The sequence below is a fragment of the Carcharhinus amblyrhynchos genome, chromosome 6 (assembly GCF_965287045.1).
Source record: "Carcharhinus amblyrhynchos chromosome 6, sCarAmb.v2.hapA, whole genome shotgun sequence".
Taxonomy (NCBI): domain Eukaryota; kingdom Metazoa; phylum Chordata; class Chondrichthyes; order Carcharhiniformes; family Carcharhinidae; genus Carcharhinus; species Carcharhinus amblyrhynchos.
This window is the reverse complement of record NC_137329.1, coordinates 62161342-62181008: the sequence shown is the minus strand read 5'-3', so window position 1 is coordinate 62181008 and position 19667 is coordinate 62161342. Positions and strand designations below refer to the sequence as shown.

Here is a 19667-nt window from a genome sequence, read left to right as displayed (position 1 = left end):
AGGATTCACACTGATCCAAATACACACTGATTCATATAAACAGAGGATACACATTGATCCAAATACACACAAGTTTCACACTAATCCAGATACATAGAGGATTCAGGCCGATCCAGGCACACAGAGGATTCACGCTGATCCAGACACACAGAGGATTCATGCTGATCCAGACACACAGAGGATTTATGCTGTTCCAGATACAGAGGATTCACAGTGATCCAGATACAGAGAGAATTTATGCTGATCAAGATACAAAGAGGATTCACACTGATCCAGATACAGAAAGGATTCACAATGAACCTGATACACAAAGGATTCAAGCAGATCCAAATACACAGAGAATTCATGCAGATCGAGATACACACTTGGTTCACGTTTATCCAGATGCACAGAGGATTCACACGGATCCAGATTCACAGCGAATTCACACGAATCCAGATACACAATGATCCAGATACAAAGAGGATTCATACTGATCCATATACACAGAGGATTCATGCTTATCCAGATACACAGAGGATTCACACCGAACCAGATACAGAGGATTCACACTGATCTAAATACACTGGGGATTCACGCAGATCCAGATACATGCGGGATTCACACTAATCCAGATATGCACAGGATTCTCACTGAAACAGATACAAACTAATAAATATACACAAAGGATTCACATTTATCCAGGGACACAGAGGATTCAGGCTGATCCAGATACAGAGAGGACTCACGCTTATCCAGATGCACAGAGGATTCACACGGATCCCGGTACACAGGGGATTCACACTGATCCAGATACACAGATAATTCATGCCAATCCAGATACACAGAGGATTCACACGGATCCAGATACACGGGGGATTCACACTGAACCTGATTCACAAAAGATTCACACTAATCCAGATACACAATGATCCAGATACAAAGAGGATTCACACTGAGCCAGATACACAGAGGATTCACACTGATCCAGATACACAGAGGATTCATGCTGATCCAGATACACAGAGGATTCATGCTGATCCAGATACACAGGCGATTCACACTAATCCAAATACACGGGGATACACACTGATCCAGATACACAGAGGATTCACACTGATCCAGATACACAGAAGATTCAGGCTTATCCAGATACATAGAGGATTCACACTGATCCAGATGCACAGAGGACTCATGTTTATTCAGATGCACAGAGGATTCATGCTGATCCAGATACACAGAGGATTCACACTGATCCACATACACAGAGGATTCACGCTGATCCAGATATACTGAGGATTCATGCTTATCCAGGTACACAAAGGATTCATCCAGATACAGAGGATTCATGCTGATCCAGATATATAGAGGATTCATACTGATCCCAATATATGGAGGATTCACGCTGATTCAGATAGACAGAGGATTCACACTGATCCACTTAGAGGATTCACACTGAACCAGATACACACTGATCCAGATACACAGGGGATTCACACTGATCCAGATACGCAGAGGATTCACACTGAACCAGATACACACTAATACAGATACACAGAGGATTCATGCTGATCCAGCTAGAGAGGATTTATGCTTATCCACATACGCAAAGGATTCACGCAAATCCAGATACACAAGGGGTTCACACTGGCCCAGATACACAGTGGATACATGTTTATCCAGGTACACAGAGGATTCACGCTGATCCAGATACAGAGAGGATTCACACTGATCCAGATACGCAGAGGATTCAGACAAATCCAGATACATGGGAGATTCACACTTATCCAGATACACAGAGGATTCACACTGATCCATAAACACAGAGGATTCACTTGGATCCAGATAAATAGAGGATCCACGCTGATCCACATACGGAGAGGATTCACGTTGACCCAACTACAGAGAGGCTTCACGCTGCTTCAGATAAAGAGAGGATTCATGCTGATCCAGATACACAGAGGATTCAGGCTTATCCAGATACACAGAGGATTCACACTGATCCAGATGTGCAGAGGATTCATGCTTATTCAGGTACACAGAGGATTCATACTGATCCAGATACACAGAGGATTCATGCTGTTCCAGATACACAGAGGATTCAGCCTGATCCAGGTAAACAAAGGATTCACTTTTATCTAGATACAGAGGATACATGCTGATCCAGATACACAGGCAATTCACATTGATTTAGATACAGAAGATTCATGCCAATCCAGATATACAGAGGATTCATACTGATCCTGATATATGGAGGATTCACGCTGATTCAGACGCATAGAAGATTCACACTGATCCAGATAGACAGAGGATTCACACTGATCAAGTTGTATCGAGGATTCACACTCCAGATACACAGAGGATTCACACTGAACCAGATGCATGGGGGACTCACATTGATCCAGATCACTGAGGATTCACACTGATCCAGATCACAGAGGATTCACACTGATCCAGATACACAGGGGATTCACACTGATCCAGATACACAGGGGATTCACACTGATCAAGTTATATCGAGGATTCACACCGATCCAGATACGCAGAGGATTCACACCGATCCAGATACGCAGAGGATTCACACCGATCCAGATACGCAGAGGATTCACACCGATCCAGATACGCAGAGGATTCACACCGATCCAGATACGCAGAGGATTCACACCGATCCAGATACGCAGAGGATTCACACCGATCCAGATACGCAGAGGGTTCACACCGATCCAGATACGCAGAGGATTCACACCGATCCAGATACGCAGAGGATTCACACCGATCCAGATACGCAGAGGATTCACACCGATCCAGATACGCAGAGGATTCACACCGATCCAGATACGCAGAGGATTCACACCGATCCAGATACGCAGAGGATTCACACCGATCCAGATACGCAGAGGATTCACACCGATCCGATACGCAGGGGATTCATACTGAACCAAATACACACTAATACAAATACACAGAGGATTCATGCTGATCTAGATACAGAGAGGATTCATGCTTATCCAGATAGGCAGAGGATTCACAATGATCTAGATACACAGAGGATTCACGCTGATCCAGATACATCAAGGATTCACATACAGAGAGGATTCACGCTGACTCAGATACAGAGAGGCTTCACGCTACTTCAGGTAAAGAGAGGATTCACACTGATCCAGATGTGCAGAGGATTCATACTGATCCAGATGCAGAGGATTCACACTGATCTAGGTACATAGAAGATTCACACTATTCCAGATATGCAGAGGGTTCACACTATTCCAGATATGCAGAGGGTTCACACTGATCCAGATATGAAGAGGATTCACACTGATCCAGATGCAGAGGATTCACACTGATCCAGGTACACAGAGGATGCACGCTGATCCAGATGCACGCTGATCCAGGTACACCCTGATCCAAGTACACAGAACTTTCACGCTGATCCAGATACATAGAGGATACTCATTGATCTGGATGCACAGAGGATTCACATTGATCTAGATAAACAGGGATTCATGCTGACCCAGGTACAGAGAGGCTTCACGATGCTTCAGATACAGAGAGGATTGACGCTGATCCAGACACAGAGGATTCACACTGATACATAGTGGATAGATACATAGTGGATCCAGATACATAGTCGATACATAGACACAGTGGATACAAGCTCATCCAGACACACAGTGGATACAGGCTCATCCAGACACACAGTGGATACAGGCTCATCCAGACACACAGTGGATACATGCTCATCCAGACACACAGTGGATACAGGCTCATCCAGACATACAGCGGATACAGGCTCATCCAGACACACAGTGGATACAGGCTCATCCAGCCACACAGTGGATACAGGCTCATCCAGCCACACAGTGGATACAGGCTCACCCAGACACACAGTGGATAGACACTGATCCAGGTACACACTGATCCAGGTACACACTGATCCAGGTACACACTGATCCAGATATACACAGAGGATTCAGGCTGATCCAGATACACAAAGGATTCAGGCTGATCCAGACTCAGTGAGGATTCACACTGATCCAGATACAAAGAAGATTCACACAGATCCAGATACACAGAGGATTCACACAGATCCAGATACAGAGGATTCCTGCTGATCCAGATACAGAGAGGATTCCAGCTGATCCAGGCACACAGGAGCCGTTGGTCTGATATTGAGCCACTGTGCCACTACAGACTCAGTCTTCACAGAAACACAGTGAGGAACTGTGTGCTAGGCTCTCAAACATCTGGCCCCAAGAAGACGAGGACACTTGCTTCCGATTGCCATCAATATCAGAATTGCCCTGACCGCAGGGTCTTTTCTGGGCTTAAGTGGGAACCTGTGTAGTATCTCACAGGAGAATCAGCAAAGTGACGTATACTTTGTGTCAGACTGCATTGCTTTCCACCTGGGCCAGGCCCACCAGGATACCTGGCCTGCAGGATGCGGTGCCATCACTGGGATGCCCCAGATCCAGAAGCCAATTGGTGGCACCTGTCACGCTTAGAGCACTATCTCGACAAGGGGGCCCTTCATCAACAGGGAGGGGTTCCAATCCCTGAACAACCAGATCAGTACTTTCCTTCTCATTTTAAAAATACAAAAAAAAGTGTTTGACCCATGAACCTGAAGTCCCCACTGGGATTTGGTTTGCATAGCACTTAACATCTGCTGTGGTCATAATGATACCAACACATTAATTTTGTAGGTGACGTCACAGCAGAACCCCAAATTGAATGTTCATCGTCCTAGAATGTTAACTTTTCTGAAATCTTGCTGCCGTTTACACAGGTGAGATCTTATGGTCCTGCTGACAGTACACTCCTGCTGTGGGTTTCCCAGTGGCGAGAGAAAGCCCGTTGACACTGGAGGGACCAGAAGATCCCACTGCCAGTGAGCAGCGCACGGCCTCCTGCCACTGTGAAACAGACTGCAGTATTTTCGGATTTTATTTCAGATTGTCAGCAGTCAGAATATTTTGCTTTTTATAAATCACTATTTGCTCCCTGAATTAAAAACCAATTATAATAATGAGCAATGTTCCTCCATGATTCCCACCTGTGGCAACAATATGTTTGTTTTGATTTTTAAGTCACAGCCAAGATAAGCATTTGTTTCTGTGAACTTTCTTACCTCTGGCATAAATAGTTTTATACTGAGCTGTAAATGTAGGACGATTCACTGCCCCAGGATGATAGAATTCAACCATAAGTGCCCTTCCAGTGACCACAAGTTCTGCTTCATTTGTGCAAACTTTTGCTTTTAAAACTGGAGGTGCTTTAGACACATCACGAACAAGTAAATAAGCTTTTGAACAATTTTCTGATTTTTGAAGGTTGTTTGTAGCAATAACCATTTGTATCTGTTAATGAACAACAGTAATAGTAACATTTTAAATATCTTCCCTCATTTTCAGAAAAACATGTATGTAAAATGGACTTGAACTCTTATTTCCTAACTTGCCAAGAATTTCTACCCAAAGCTGCATTGTCAGTTGTGGCTCAGCTGGCAGCATTCTTTCCTTGCAGATGAAAGGGTTTAGGTTAAACTCCCAGCCAGAACTTGAACATAAAAATGAAGGTCAACACTCCAGCGCAGTATAGAGGGAGTGCTATGTTGGTCTTTTAGAGACACATAGGATATTGCTGTTGGAGAAGTTAGTGATGGCGATACCACTAAATACGAAGAGTGTGTCTCACCTTATAAGAGATGGTCATCGCCGTGTATGGCTTGCACCCTAATAAAAGTTCAAACTTGGAAGTTGTGCAGCTCTGTGATGGGCTGCATTCTTGTCTGAGACAATTACAAGTAAGGCTATCGCTTCAATTATTAATGAACAAACTTCCTTCTGATTCAGAGAAAAAGTAACAGCTGAAATAATTGAAGATATTAGCCTTAGGATGCTGCCCTGAGAAATTCCTACTGAGATATCATAGACATATAATATATGAATCAAGACATTAGTTTAATGTGCCTCTGTTGGCGGGGTCAAAGAGATAATAAATTAATCCCATTGACCTGCACTTACACAATGCCATGAAGTGTTGACCCTTTAAGTACTAATCCAATTTCCTTTTGAAAATTAAAAATTGAATCTGCTTCCAGGAATCTTTCAAACAATGAATCATAGAATTCCTATACTGCAGAAAGCCATTCGGCCCATCAAGCCTGCACTGACAATAATTTAACCCACACATCTTTGGATTGTGGGAGGAAACTGAAGCACCCTGAGGAAACCCACACAGACACAGGGAGAATGCGCAAACTGCACACAGACAGTGACCTGAGGCTGAAGTTGAAGCCAGGTCCCTGGCACTTTGAGGCATCAGTGCTAACCACTGTGCTAAGCACTGTGAATGATAGATGATTAATTCCAGAGGTGCCATAGATGACAGAAGATAAACAATTCAGATTTGATATTTTCATTAAGAATGCATTGTCATTCTTCCATATTGTACATGTCTATCCCATTCTTTCTTTCAGCATTGTGCATATACATCACATTCTTTTCCGAATGGCAGGCAGTGACAACTGGGGAATCGCAGGGATCAGCACTGCGACTCCAACAATTCACGACATATATTAATGACTTAGATGAGGGAACAAAATGTAATATGGCACAAAGCCGGGTGTAAAGGTGAACAGTGAAGAGAATACAGAGCTCTTTCAGTGTGTTTTGGACAAGCTGAGTGAGTGGGCAGGACTGACATATGAGGAGAGATTTATGTCGGTTAGGATTATTGCTGGAGTTCAGAAGAATGAGGGATGATCTCTAACAGGACAGATGCAGAAAGGATGTTCCCGATGATGGGGTTTCGACAGTAAGAAGTCTCATAACACCACGTTAAAGTCCAACAGGTTTATTTGGTAGCAAACGCCACTAGCTTTCAGGGCTCTGCCTCTTCGACAGGTAACCAAATAAACCTGTTGTACTTTAACCTGGTATTGTGAGACTTCTTATTGTGTTTACCCTAGTCCAATGCCGGCATCTCCACATCATAGGCTGTTTAGGACAGAGATGAGGAGAAATTTCTTCACCCGGAGAGTGGTCAGCCTGTGGAATTCACTATCACAGAAAGAAGTTGAGGCCGAAACATTGAATGCCTTCAAGAGTTAGGTATAGCTGTTGGGGTGAAGGGGATCAAAGGGTATGGGAGAAGGCAAAATCAATGTGTTGAGTTAGATGATGAGCCGTGATCATAATGAATAGCAGAGCAACTTTCATAGAATCATAGAATCCCTTCAGTACAGAAGGAGGCCATTCAGCCCACTGAGTCTGCATCGACTACAATCCCACCCAGGCCCTATTCCTGTAACCCCACATATTTACCCTGTTAATTCCCTGACACTAGGGTCAAATCATCATGGCCAATCAACCTAACCAGTGCATCCTTGGACTGTGAGAGGAAACTGGAGCACCTGAAGGAAACCGTGCAGACACAGAGAGAATGTGCAAACTCCACGCAGACAGAGACCCAAAGCCGAAATTGAACCTGGCTCCCTGATGCAGTGTGGCAGCAGTTCTAACCACTGTGCCACTGTGCTACCCCTCGAAGGGCTTTGAAGGGCCGAGTGACCTACACATGCCCCAGTTTTCTATCTTTCTCTGTTTCTATGTCCTCAGCATTGTACAGAGAACCTTTTACTTTCTTCAATATTATACGTGTTCTTCATTAATTCCTCAGAATTCTCAACGAATATGTCATTCTTTCCTCAGTACTGAACATGTCTACCCCATTTTTTCCTCAGTACTGTACATGTCTACCCCATTCTTTCCTCAGTACTACATGTCCATCTCATTCCTTCCTTTGTACTGCATATGTCCACCCTATTCTTCCCTCAGTATTGTACATGCATACCTCACGATTCCTATGTGCTTGGATGAGCCAAATACAGTTTGACTCATCATAATGGGTGTCAGGACCTTCATGGTTAATGTTGCCACTTGTTTCTCTTCGTGAAGTGATCTTCATTTCTGCACAATGAACTGAAAATACAAGAGGGAGAAATTAAACAATTGATAGAGATATGAGACTTGCATATAATTCAGAACAACGCACAATAAAAGTTGGAACTAAATATTTACTAAATCGGTATCTAGCACTGAATCCCTTTGCTTGTTTTCTGTGGTCAGAATAAAGTGCAAGTAGCATTTTATTTTTAGAAGTGATTGCTGCTGGAGCTACACTGCCACAACTTCGCTGTCGTATGACTCTTGTATCAGTATCAGAACCTTCATAAATTGTTAGATGATCTCGAAAGCAGCCTATAAATGGTCGAATATTAAAGAAATCAAATTCCAAGACAATCTGTTAAGAAAAAGATCAATGGTTAAATCTCATTTTGCAATTTAAGTTACTATAATAAAATGTTTGCAGCATCACAAAAAGGTTTTTTGTACAATATATGAAATAACAACATTTTCGGAAAGCTAAGTTCTGTCTTGAGAGTTTTGTTAAATATTGAAAGAAGTCTTACAACACCAGGTTAAAGTCCAACAGATTTATTTGGTAGCATGAGCTTTCGGAGCACTGCTCCTTCATCAGGTGCGACTCAGACTGAGTAAACCTGTTGGACTTTAACCTGGTGTTGTGAGAGTTCTTACTGTGCCCACCCCAGTCCAACAGCGGCTTCACCACATCTTAAATATTGAGGTTTAAGCTTAAATAATCTGAAGACAGTTCAGCTTTAGCCATTATAATAACTGCATTAGATCTCTTTGATTCTGAAATTCAGGTCATTATATGTTCCTATTGGCAAATTCTGTATTTGAAAATAGTGCAGCATCATGTTTTTGGAAACAGGTATTTAAAGGCTCTGAAAGTACAGCAGTAACAGCTGAAAATGAACTGTGATAAAACCACAAAAGTGGCTTTACAGACTTAATTCCCCCTCCACGTAACCACAACAACTCTGTGCACCGGGGCCGCTCTGCACACCCACCGGGGCAGCTCCACGCACCATGACTGCTCCGCGCACCGGGTCAGCTCAGTACATCAGGGCAGCTCAATACACCAGGGCAGCTCAGATTGGCAGCAAGAACAAAAGAAAATCCAAAAGTCTTCTATAGGCAGTTAATCATAAAAAGATGACAAAAAGAAGAATGGCGCTGATTCAGAACGAAAGAGGATTTACACAAGGAGTTAAGAGTCATAGCTGAGGTATTAAACTAATACTTTGCTGTGTCTTTACCAGGGAAGGGGGATTAAAATACATAAAGAAGGTTTACTGAATGGGCTGACTGTACTTATAGTTACCAGGACACCAGGAGCAGACGGGATGTATCCAAGAATACTGACAGAAGTGAAGGTGTAAATTGCAAAGGATTGGCCATAATTTCCCAATCATCCTGAAATATAAGGGTGGTGCCAGAGGGCTGGATATTTGCAAATGTGATAGTTTTCTTCAAAAAGAATGTAAGGGTTATCCCAAGAACTGCAGGCCAGTCGCTTTATCCTCAGTGCTGGTGATGCTTCTAGAAATGATTCGGATAATATTAATATTCAGTTGTTCAAATACAGCTTAATGCAGAAAATCATGTTTATTGAACTTGCTGGAGATTTTGGATGAGTTACTAGAGAGAGTTGATGAGGGTAATTCCATTGGCATGGTTACATGAACTACTGAAAGGTATTTGATAAAGTTCTGCAAAACAGACCTGTGAACAAAGGTTAGAGCTCACAGAACAAAATGGACAGCAGCAACATGGATATAATATTGGATGATTAACAGGAGAAAAAGAGATTAGCAGTCAGCAGTTTTTTTTCCAGGCTGGAGGAAAGTTGACAGGGGAGTTTCTCAGAGTTCTGTGTTCCTTCTTGATAATGGCAGTAAGAAGTCTCAGAACACCAGGTTAAAGTCCAGTAGGTTTATTTGCAGCACAAGCTTTCTTAGTCTTGCTTCTTCAGGTGGGTGAGGAGTTGTGTTCACAAATAGGGCATATATAGACACAAACTCAATTTACAAGGTATTGGTTGGAATGCGAGTCTTTACAGGTAATCAGTCTTAAAGGTACAGACAATGTAGGTGGAAAGAGGGTTAAGCACAGGGTAAGGAGGTGTGTATTCCAGCCACTGCAACAGCTCTGCAGGGCTTTGGCCCCACTATCCAGTCAGCAGAGAGCACGTTCCACCCACTCCAGCAGCTCCACAGGGACTTGGGGCCCACCATCCAGAGTCAGCAGAGAGCACATTCCACCCACTTCAGCAGCTCTGCAGGGACTTGGACCCCATTATCCAGTCAGCAGGGAGCACATTCCACCCACACTAGCAGGTCTGCAGGGACCTGGGCCCCACTATCCAGTCAGCAAGGAGCACATTCCATCCATGCCAGCAGCTCCAGCAAGCACTGATTGGCAGATCTGACAGCAGGAAGAAGGCCTGCTTTGGAAAGTTATCAGCCAATTGGTTTGGCCAACAGGCCTCCAGTCATTCCAGGAACAGTGCTGCAGTGGCCAGAAGAGGCACTGCAACTAGCTTCTTGGAACTAATCAAGATGGCTAGGTTTGGAAAGGCCTAGGGGATTGCATGGGAAGAGGTCAGGATCTTGGGGTGGCAGGTTGAGTGAGGAGATCAATGAGCTCCAAGGGGTGTGAGCCCTCATTCAGAAGAGGGTTTTGGATGGAACATTCACAATAGGAACTGTAGATGAGGAATTACCACACACTGCAACTGAAAAGATTTAGTTTTAAAAAGAAGTCCAAAGACATGCAGGTTAGGTGGATTGGCCATGCTAAATTGCCCCTCAGTATTAGGGAGACTAGCAGGATAAATACATGGGGTTGCAGGGAAAGGGCCTGGGTGGAATTGTGGTTGGTGCAGGCCCGATGGGCTGAATGGCCTCCTTCTGCACTGTAGGAATTCTATGAGGATTTGAATTGGCTTTGAATGATTGGATGGAATATACAGATGAGGAACTGAAATCATTGCTATATCAATTTTACAGATGCAGTAAAGAATAAGATGAAGCTGTGGACTAGGACAGATTTGTGGTTAAGTTGGTGCTGCTGATGAGAGAGGTTGAGAATGTGCATGGGTTTAGTGTGAGTCTCAGAATGGGATAGAGGGTATGGGGTGTCAGGGAGGGGTAGTACCTCTAGTAGGGGAACATGTTGCGTCCTTTTCAGGGCAGTTTGTCTGCCCTTTGTCCCCACCTGGAACTCAGCTCTTACCTGTGGCTCCCCACAGCTGTTTGCATGCGACAGCAGCTTCGACAAGCCAGCTAAACCAGGTGAGGGTAGCTGACGGGTCTCAACCCTCGGTGAGATAGTGGGATGTCTATCCCAGCATGTGAAGTCAGAGTCCGGCGGATTGAGTGGAAGAGACTAATGGAAGGTCCAATGGTCTCTGCAAGCATCATGGAACGCGAAGAGCAGGACAAGATACAGAAGACGTCCTGGTCACCCAGTCCCACCTAGTCCCACCTCCAGCCATTGTGACTCTTGTCTTGCCACTGGATCTAGATGGGGGTTGGGAAGAGAGAGTGAGGCTGACGCTGCGCAACTCTCCCTCACTTTAATCCAGATCAAGCAATGGTCTTGACACCATCATTATCATCATCGTCCTGTTCAACCCTTGAAGTCCTGTGGCGATGGGTGAGCGATGAAGCAGCAGGTGTGGATACACTGGGAGTTGTAGTCACAGACCTGCACGCAGGCACCTCAGGTCTAATGGTAATTTTCTGCTGACAGAAGCAGCAGTGAAACTCGGTATCTACTTGGGCGACTGAGCAGTCCTCTTCAGGAATGCACTGCTCACTTCCGTAGAATGAGGAAAGGGCTAGAAAAGGTGCCCTAAACATTGCCTGTTTCACTACACCCTGGCCAGTTTACCACGGCTGGCAGGGATCCCATCTTGTGGTTGAACAAACAAAGTAAAACACAAGGTGACCCTGCTCACCATTGGCACTTGGAATGTGAGCACGCTTTTGGACAACCCTACAGCAGACAGACCAGAGAGAAGAACAGCCTTAGTTGCCAGGGTGCTTGTAAGGTACAACATTGACATTGCAGCCCTAAATGAAACTCGTCTTGCCAACGTAGGTCAGTTATCTGAAACTGGAGGTGGATACACTTTTTTCTGGAGTGGTTGCAGCAGCGATGAGTGTCGTGATGCTGGAGTTGGATTCGCCGTCAGGAGTCACCTTGTTCGGAAACTTGATATTCTACCCAAGGGTGTCAACAACCGGCTTATGACATTACAGTTTCCGCTACAGAACCGAAGTCAAGCCACCCTGATCAGTGCCTATGCCCCCACAATGAACAACCTGCACGAGATGAAAGACAAGTTCTATGAAGAATTAGACGACCTACTATCAATAGTGAGCAGTACCAACAAGTTGATCTTGCTTGACGATTTCAATGCAAGAATAGGGTGTGACTCTGCAATCTGGCAGGGAGTCATTGGGAGGCGTGGAGTGGGCAAGTGTAACAGTAATGGCCTACTCTCACTGAAGACCTGTGCAGTACACAACCTTCTCAACACCAACACAATCTTCCATCTGCGTACATGTAACAAGACCTCCTGGATGCACCCCCGCTCTAAGCACTGGCATCTTATCGACTATGTCATTGCCAGGAGGAAAGACAGGTAGGATGTCAGAGTGACCAAGGTAATGTGTGGTGCTGACTGCTGGACAGATCACAGGCTCATTGAGTCCAAAATGAGGCTCCGCATCAGACCCAACAGGTGACAAGGAAGAAAGGTTATGAAAAGAATCAATGTGGCAAGCTAAACAACCCCAGCATAGCTTCAGCACTGGCTGAAGACTTAGAAATCAAGCTTGCTTACATATGCCTTGCAGGCAGCGCTGAGGACGACTGGGAACGCTCCAGGGATGCTATCCATACATCTGCACTGAAGATGCTCAGGCCCTCCACCCGCAAGCAGCGTGGCTGGTTTGATGAGAGGAGATACAGGCTCTACTTGTTGAAAAGCACCGTCTTCATCGGGCCTGTCAGAACGACCCATCTTCAGCTGCCAAGAAAAATGCTTTTACCAGTGCTCGCAGGACAGTCCAGAATAAACTGCGTAAAATGCAGGATGCCTGGCTGAGTGCCAAGGCAGATGAAATACAGGGATATGCTGACAGAAATGACTTGAAACGGTTCTATGAAGCCCTCAACATTCTCTACAGACCTCAATCTCTCAGGACTTACCCTCCTGAGTTCAGATGGTACAAATCTCATTACAGAGAGGGCTCAGATCCTACAGAGATGGGCTGAACACTTTGAAACCATCCTCAACTGACTGTCATTTATTAACGATGAGGCAATAGACAGGATTCCCCAGGTCGATATCAACAGTGCCATGGATGACCAGAGTATTAAATTAAAAGCTGATGTGTTCAGACTGGCTAAAAATAGTGGGCGAATAGAAGATTGGGATAGATTTAAAAATCAACAAAGAATGACTAAGAAAGTGATAAAGAAAGGAAAGACAGAGTATGAAGCTAAACTAGCACTAAATATAAAAAATGACAGTAAAAGTTTTTACAAATATATAAAGAAGAAGAGGCTGGCTACAGTGAATGTTGGACCCTTGGAGGATGGGGGGGTGGGATTTAGCAGTGGGCGATGAGGAAATGGCTGAGGTTTTAAATAAGTTTTTTGCCTCGGTCTTCATGGAGGAGGACACGAATAGTTTGCCGGATATCAAAGATAGAAGGATGGTAGGAGGTGAGGGCCTAAATGCAATTACTGTCACTAGAGAGGTAGTGCATGATAGACTAATGGGACTGAAGGTCGACAAGTCCCCAGGACCAGATGGAATGCATCCCAGGGTTCTGAAAGAAATGGCAGAGGTGATAGTGGATGCCTTAGTAATTATTTATCAAAATTCGCTGGACCCCAGGGAAGTGCTGGAAGATTGGAAAACGGCTAATGTTACGCCGCTGTTTAAAAAAGGTAGCAGACAAAAGGCAGGCACTATAGGCCGGTTAGTTTAACGTCTGTAGTTGGAAAAATGCTAGAATCCATCATCAAAGAAGAAATAGCGAGGCACCTAGAAAAGAATGGTTTGATAGAACAGACGCAGCACGGATTCGTTAAGGGGAAGTCGTGTTTGACAAATTTATTGGATTTCTATGAGGATGTGACTAGTGCGGTAGACAGAGGGGAACTGGTGGATGTGGTGTTTTTAGATTTCCAAAAGGCGTTTGATAAGGTGCCTCATAAAAGGTTGCTACAGAAGGTTAGGATGCACGGAGTTGGAGGTAAGCTGTTAGCGTGGATAGAGGATTGGCTGTCTAATAGGAAGCAAAGAGTTGGTATCAATGGGTGCCATTCTGGTTAGCAGTTGGTGACTAGTGGAGTGCCGCAGGGATCAGTGCTGGGGCCTCAACTGTTTACCATTTATATAGATAATCTGGAGGAGGGGGCTGAGTGTAGGGTGACAAAATTTGCTGATGACACGAAGATGAGTGGAAAAGCAAATTGCGTGGAGGGTGTAGAAAGTCTGCAGAGAGATCTGGATAGGCTGAGCGAGGGGGTGAGGGCCTGGCAGATGGAGTATAATGTTAGCAAGTGTGAGGTTATCCACTTTGGCAGAAATAATAGTAGGAGGGATTATTATTTAAAAGGCAAAAAGCTGCAAAATGCTACGGTGCAGAGGGACCTGGAGGTCCTTGTGCACGAGTCGCAAAAACCCAGTCTGCAGGTGCAGCAGGTGATCAAGAAGGCGAATGGAATGTTGGCTGTTATAGCAAGGGGGATAGAATATAAAAGTAGGGAGGTCTTGCTGCAACTGTACAGGGTACTGGTGAGGCCGCAGCTGGAGTACTGTGTGCAGTTTTGGTCGCCACACTTGCGCAAGGATATATTGGCCTTGGAGGAAGTGCAAAGGAGGCTGATACCGGAGATGAGGGGGTTGGCCTATGAAGAGAGACTAAATAGACTGGGTCTGTACTTGTTGGAGTTTAGAAGGATGAGGGGGGATCTTTTGGAGACGTATAAGATAATGAAGGGGATGGACAGGGTAGAGGTAGAGAGATTCTTCCTGCTTAGAAAGGATAGCAGGACTAGAGGACACAGCCTCAAGATAAGGGGGGTGCAGTCTAGATCGGAGTTGAGGAGGAACTTCTTCATTCAAAGGGTGGTGAATCTCTGGAATTCTCTGCCCGTTGAAGTGGTGGAGGCTACCTCGCTAAATATATTTAAGTGATGGGTAGATAGGTTTCTGATAGACAGGGGAATTAAGGGTTATGGGGAGAAAGCGGGAAAGTGGAACTGATCCACACTGAATGGTGGGGCAGGCTCGAAGGGCTAGATGGCCTACTCCTGCTCCTATTTCTTATGTTCTTATGACCCACCATTAGTAGCTGAAGTCACAAAAGCTGTCAGCCAGCTTTCCAGTGGCAAAGCCCCAGAGGCAGTTGCCATACCCGCAGAGGTCTACAAAACTGCTGGTCCTGTACTTATCAAGAAGCTCACTGAGTTGTTCCAGTCCTTTTGGAAGCAAGGATCCATTCCTCAGGAACTTAAAGAGCTTCCATCGTACAACTCTACAAGAGGAAGGGCAATCGGCAAGTATGCGACAATCACCGAGGAATTTCGCTGCTCTCCATCACAGAAAAAACCCTCGCAAGAGTCCTGCTAAATCGTCTGGTCACTCATCTGGAGCTGGCCCTGCTTCCAGAGTTACAGTGTGGCTTCCGCAAAGGTTGCGGGACTATTGACATGATTTTTGCTGCATGCCAACTTCCGGAGAAGTGTCAGGAGCAGAACTGTGAGCTCTACACAACCTTTGTTGACTTTGCGAAAGTCTTTGATACTGTAAGCTGACAAGGCCTGTGGAGGATCATGTCAAAGTTCGGCTGCCCTCCCAAATTCATTCAGATGGTATGCCAGTTCCATGATGGCATGATGGCCAGAGTACTGGATGGCGGAGAATCCTCTGAGGCATTCCCAGTCACCTATGGCTTCAAACAGGGCTGTGTGCTCCGTCCATACTGTTCAGCATGATGTTTACTGCCATGCTGAATGATGCCTTCCAGGACAGTGTTGCTGGAATCAGCCTCAATTCCAGAGTGGATGGAAGCTCTTCAACCTGAGGAGACTTCAAGCTATTACCAAAGTGAAGGAGACTGTTTTGACAGACTTCCTCTTTGCCAGTGACTGCGCCCTGTATACTGGCTCAGAGCCAGAGATGCAAGTCAGTATGGACAAATTTTCCATGGTTTGTGACAACTTTGGACTCACCATCAACATTAAAAAGGCTGAAGTCATGCACCAGCCTGCTCCTCATACATCGTATACAGAACCCATAATCACAAGGGAAAAGGGCAGAAACTACAGGCAATGGACCAGTTCAGTTATCTTGGCAGCACCGTCTCCCAAGCAGTGACTATTGATATAGAAGTTAACTGCAGAATAGCAAAGGCTATTTCAGTAGACTGTGCTCCACTGTATGGGAATGTCGAGGAATCAGCTCAGCAACAAAACTGAAGGTCTACAGCGCCGTGGTACTCACTCCCCTCCTGTATGCCTGTGAAACGTGGAGTGTGTATTGAAGGCATGCAAGACAGCTCAATCATTTCCACATGACTTGTCTTTGCAGAATATTACACATCAGATGGCAAGACAAAGTACCAGACACTGAAGGTCTCTCTAGAGCAAGTCTACCAACAGTCCACACACTGCTGATGAGGGGCAGTTCGTGTCATCCATATGCCGGACAAGCGCATAACCAAGCAGCTCCTTTTTGGGGAACTCTCTGTTGGAAGACGCTCCCATGGAGAGCAGAAGAAATGTTACAAGGACACACTCAAGGCCTCCCTGAAGTCTCTTGACATAAATACAACCACCTGGGAAACGCTAGCATAAAACCACCCTACCTGGCACTGCCTCATCCACAAGGGCTGTCAAGCTTACAAAGCAAGGTGTATTGCGGAAGCACAACTTAAGTGCGAGCTGTGCAAGTCTAGAACCACCAGCGCAACTACAGTGCCTACACAAGTCTGTCCAAATATGTGCCTGGACATTCCGTGCCCGAATTGGCCTGATCAGTCATCTTCAGACACATCGCATCCAGCCTCAAAATGACTAATGGTGTCATGGTCCTCATCGACGACGATGGATGAACAACAGAATGGGATGGAAACATGGTGTGAGGAATTCTGAATGTCTTGGAGCTATCTAATGATGGGCAGATCCAAAACACGGAACTTAGAATTTCAGCTGGAATCCAGACGAGAAAAGTTGGGGCCAGTCGCAATGGCTATGAAAGCGAGTTAGGTAGAGAGCAGATCAAAGATGCGAAGGGAAAAATGAAGTAATGAAGGTGAACAAGGTAAAAGAAACAGAAAATGCAGAGGTTATTTGTCCCATCACCATTAACTTTTGCTGCGCATTTCCAACCCTTTTTTAATCTCTCCTATCTTCTGCATTCACAGCTTTGCTTTCTGTTTTTGCTTCATGTCTCCCCTTTTCACTTGTTTAAAATCAATTACATCTCTAATTTTTCCCAGTTCTGATGAATCAGTCTGAAACCCTAACTCAGTTTCTTGCTCCACAGATGCGGCCTGTCCTAATAAGTATTTCTTGCATTTTTGTGTTCAGATTTTCAGTTTCTGCAGTATTTGGGGTTTTTTTTGGACGAACCAGTTCAGCTAATTGCTCCTTTTGTGGAAACATTAGCTAAATTGAAATGGTAATGATTGCCCCATCTTGGCCACCAAGTAAAATGACAGAGCCAAAGATTTCATTGCACCCTGATTTGCACATAGTTCAAGAGTTTAAATATCAGTCAACAACATTAGAACAGGTAAGCCACCCGACCAGTTTGAACCAATTGCCTACTTGGTATTGGCAGGAGAGAGAGATTTAAAACCATCCTCCAAGAGTAAAATTACGTAAGATACTCCAAACTGATACTGTCTGATTTAAATTTTAATACAAGTAAAATGACGACTGATTTCACAATGCCACGAAAAGTAGAGTCGTCTTCCCAAATTCTCTACGTACCTTCATTGCTGCAGGAGATCTGATCAACCATTTGCAGTGAGCATTATTAGGATAGACCGCTGGGAAATTTGGGGAGGTGAAATTTCGATCTTTGTCGGTTAATAAGCTGCCACAGACACCTTTAAAAAAATAAGCAAAAGAAAATATTAACTGTGTGATGTTACAAAAATAAATTCTACAATATAATGCATAACCACAAAAATAAAACCATGAATTGATTTGCACTATGGTTATTTTTAACTGTCACTTATTTGGTCCTTTTGGACGAGTGGCTGTCCTGAGTTGGGTCGATGGTATCAGTGTGCCAGACCTGATTCTGGAGACTTGGACACACTCTGTTCTGACATGTTGGTGCACTGTTGGGGGAGTACTGAACTGTTGGAAGTGCTGACTTTCAGTTAACACATTAAACTCAGATCTTGACTGTTTGGATAATAAAGATTAGCTGACATGACGTAAGGAAGGACAGGACTGGGGTGGGGGCAGTGGGGGGTGTTGGATTGGTTACACAGTCTCACGTTGGAAACATTTATCCCTCAAAAACGTGATCATAACAGTTTGTTGCATTATTCTAAGTGCAACATAGAACACTACAGTACAGGAACAGGCTCTTTGGCCCACAATGTTGTGCCGAACATGATGTCACATTAACCTGATCCCTTCTGCTTGCCCTTGGTCCATATCCCTCTAGCCGTTGCATATTCATGTACTTATCTAAAAGCCTGTTAAGCGCCCCATCATATCTGCCTCCATCCCAGCAATATGTTCCAGACACCTACCACTTTGTGTTAAAAACTTACTCCTCACATCTCCTTTGAATTTTCCCCCTCTCAACTTAAGTGCATGCTTCCTAATATTAGACATTTCAACTCTGGGAAAAGGATTCTGACTGTCAACCCTATCTATGCCTCTCATAATTTTATACATTTCTATCAGATCTCCTCTCAGCTTATGTCACTCCAGAGAAAATAACCTTAGTTTGTCCAGTCACTCCTTATAGCTCATACCCTCTAATCCAAGCAGCATCCTGGTAAACCTTTTCAGCACCCTTTCTAAAATCCTTCCTGTAATGTGGCATCAGAATTGAATGCAATACTCTTCAGTACGGTCTAACGAAAAATATTTATAAAGCTGCAACATAACATCGGCCGATATTTTATGACCCCGCTCGAGTGAAGCCAATGGAGAATTCTGTTCTGTGAGCCTCGCCTGCCCCAAAATGCGAGCGGGCGAAGCAGTAGAATTCTGGCCATCCTGATTCGTGTACTTAGTGCCCTGATCAATAAAGGCAAGCATGTCGTACACCTTCTTTATCACCCTATCTGCTTGTGTGGCCACTTTCAGGCAGCTATTGACTTGAACCTCAATATCCTTCTGAACATCAATGCTGTTCAAGGTCCTGCCATTAACTGTATGCTTACCCTTAACAGGGGAGGCAATGGCCTAGTGGTATTATTGCTAGACTATTAATCCAGAAACTCAGCTAATGTTCTGGGACCCAGGTTCAAATCCCACCATGGCAGATGGTAGAAATTGAATTCAATAAAAATATCTGGAATTAAGGATCTACTGATGACTATGAAACCATTGCCTATTGTCGAAAAAATCCATCTGATTCACTAATGTCCTTTAGGGAAGGAAATCTATTGGTCTGGCCTACATGTGACTCCAGTGCCACAACAACGGCCTTTGGGCAACTAGGAATGGGCAATAAATGCTGGCCAGACAGCA

The 19667-nt window shown here is 44.6% G+C and overlaps 1 protein-coding gene across 1 annotated transcript in view; it reads right to left on the bottom strand.

The window, feature by feature from the left end:
• Positions 1-4760: 4760 nt before the first annotated feature.
• Positions 4761-19667, bottom strand: part of LOC145344341 (embryonic protein UVS.2-like) — a 99335-nt gene continuing 84428 nt past the window's right edge. The window contains exons 6-9 of the mRNA XM_080191471.1: positions 17937-18055; positions 8064-8286; positions 7837-7964; positions 4761-4895 (exon numbers count right to left, since the gene is read on the bottom strand). Coding sequence (XP_080047597.1) covers positions 4761-4895; positions 7837-7964; positions 8064-8286; positions 17937-18055 — 605 coding nt within the window. The remainder of the gene's footprint in view (positions 4896-7836; positions 7965-8063; positions 8287-17936; positions 18056-19667) is intronic.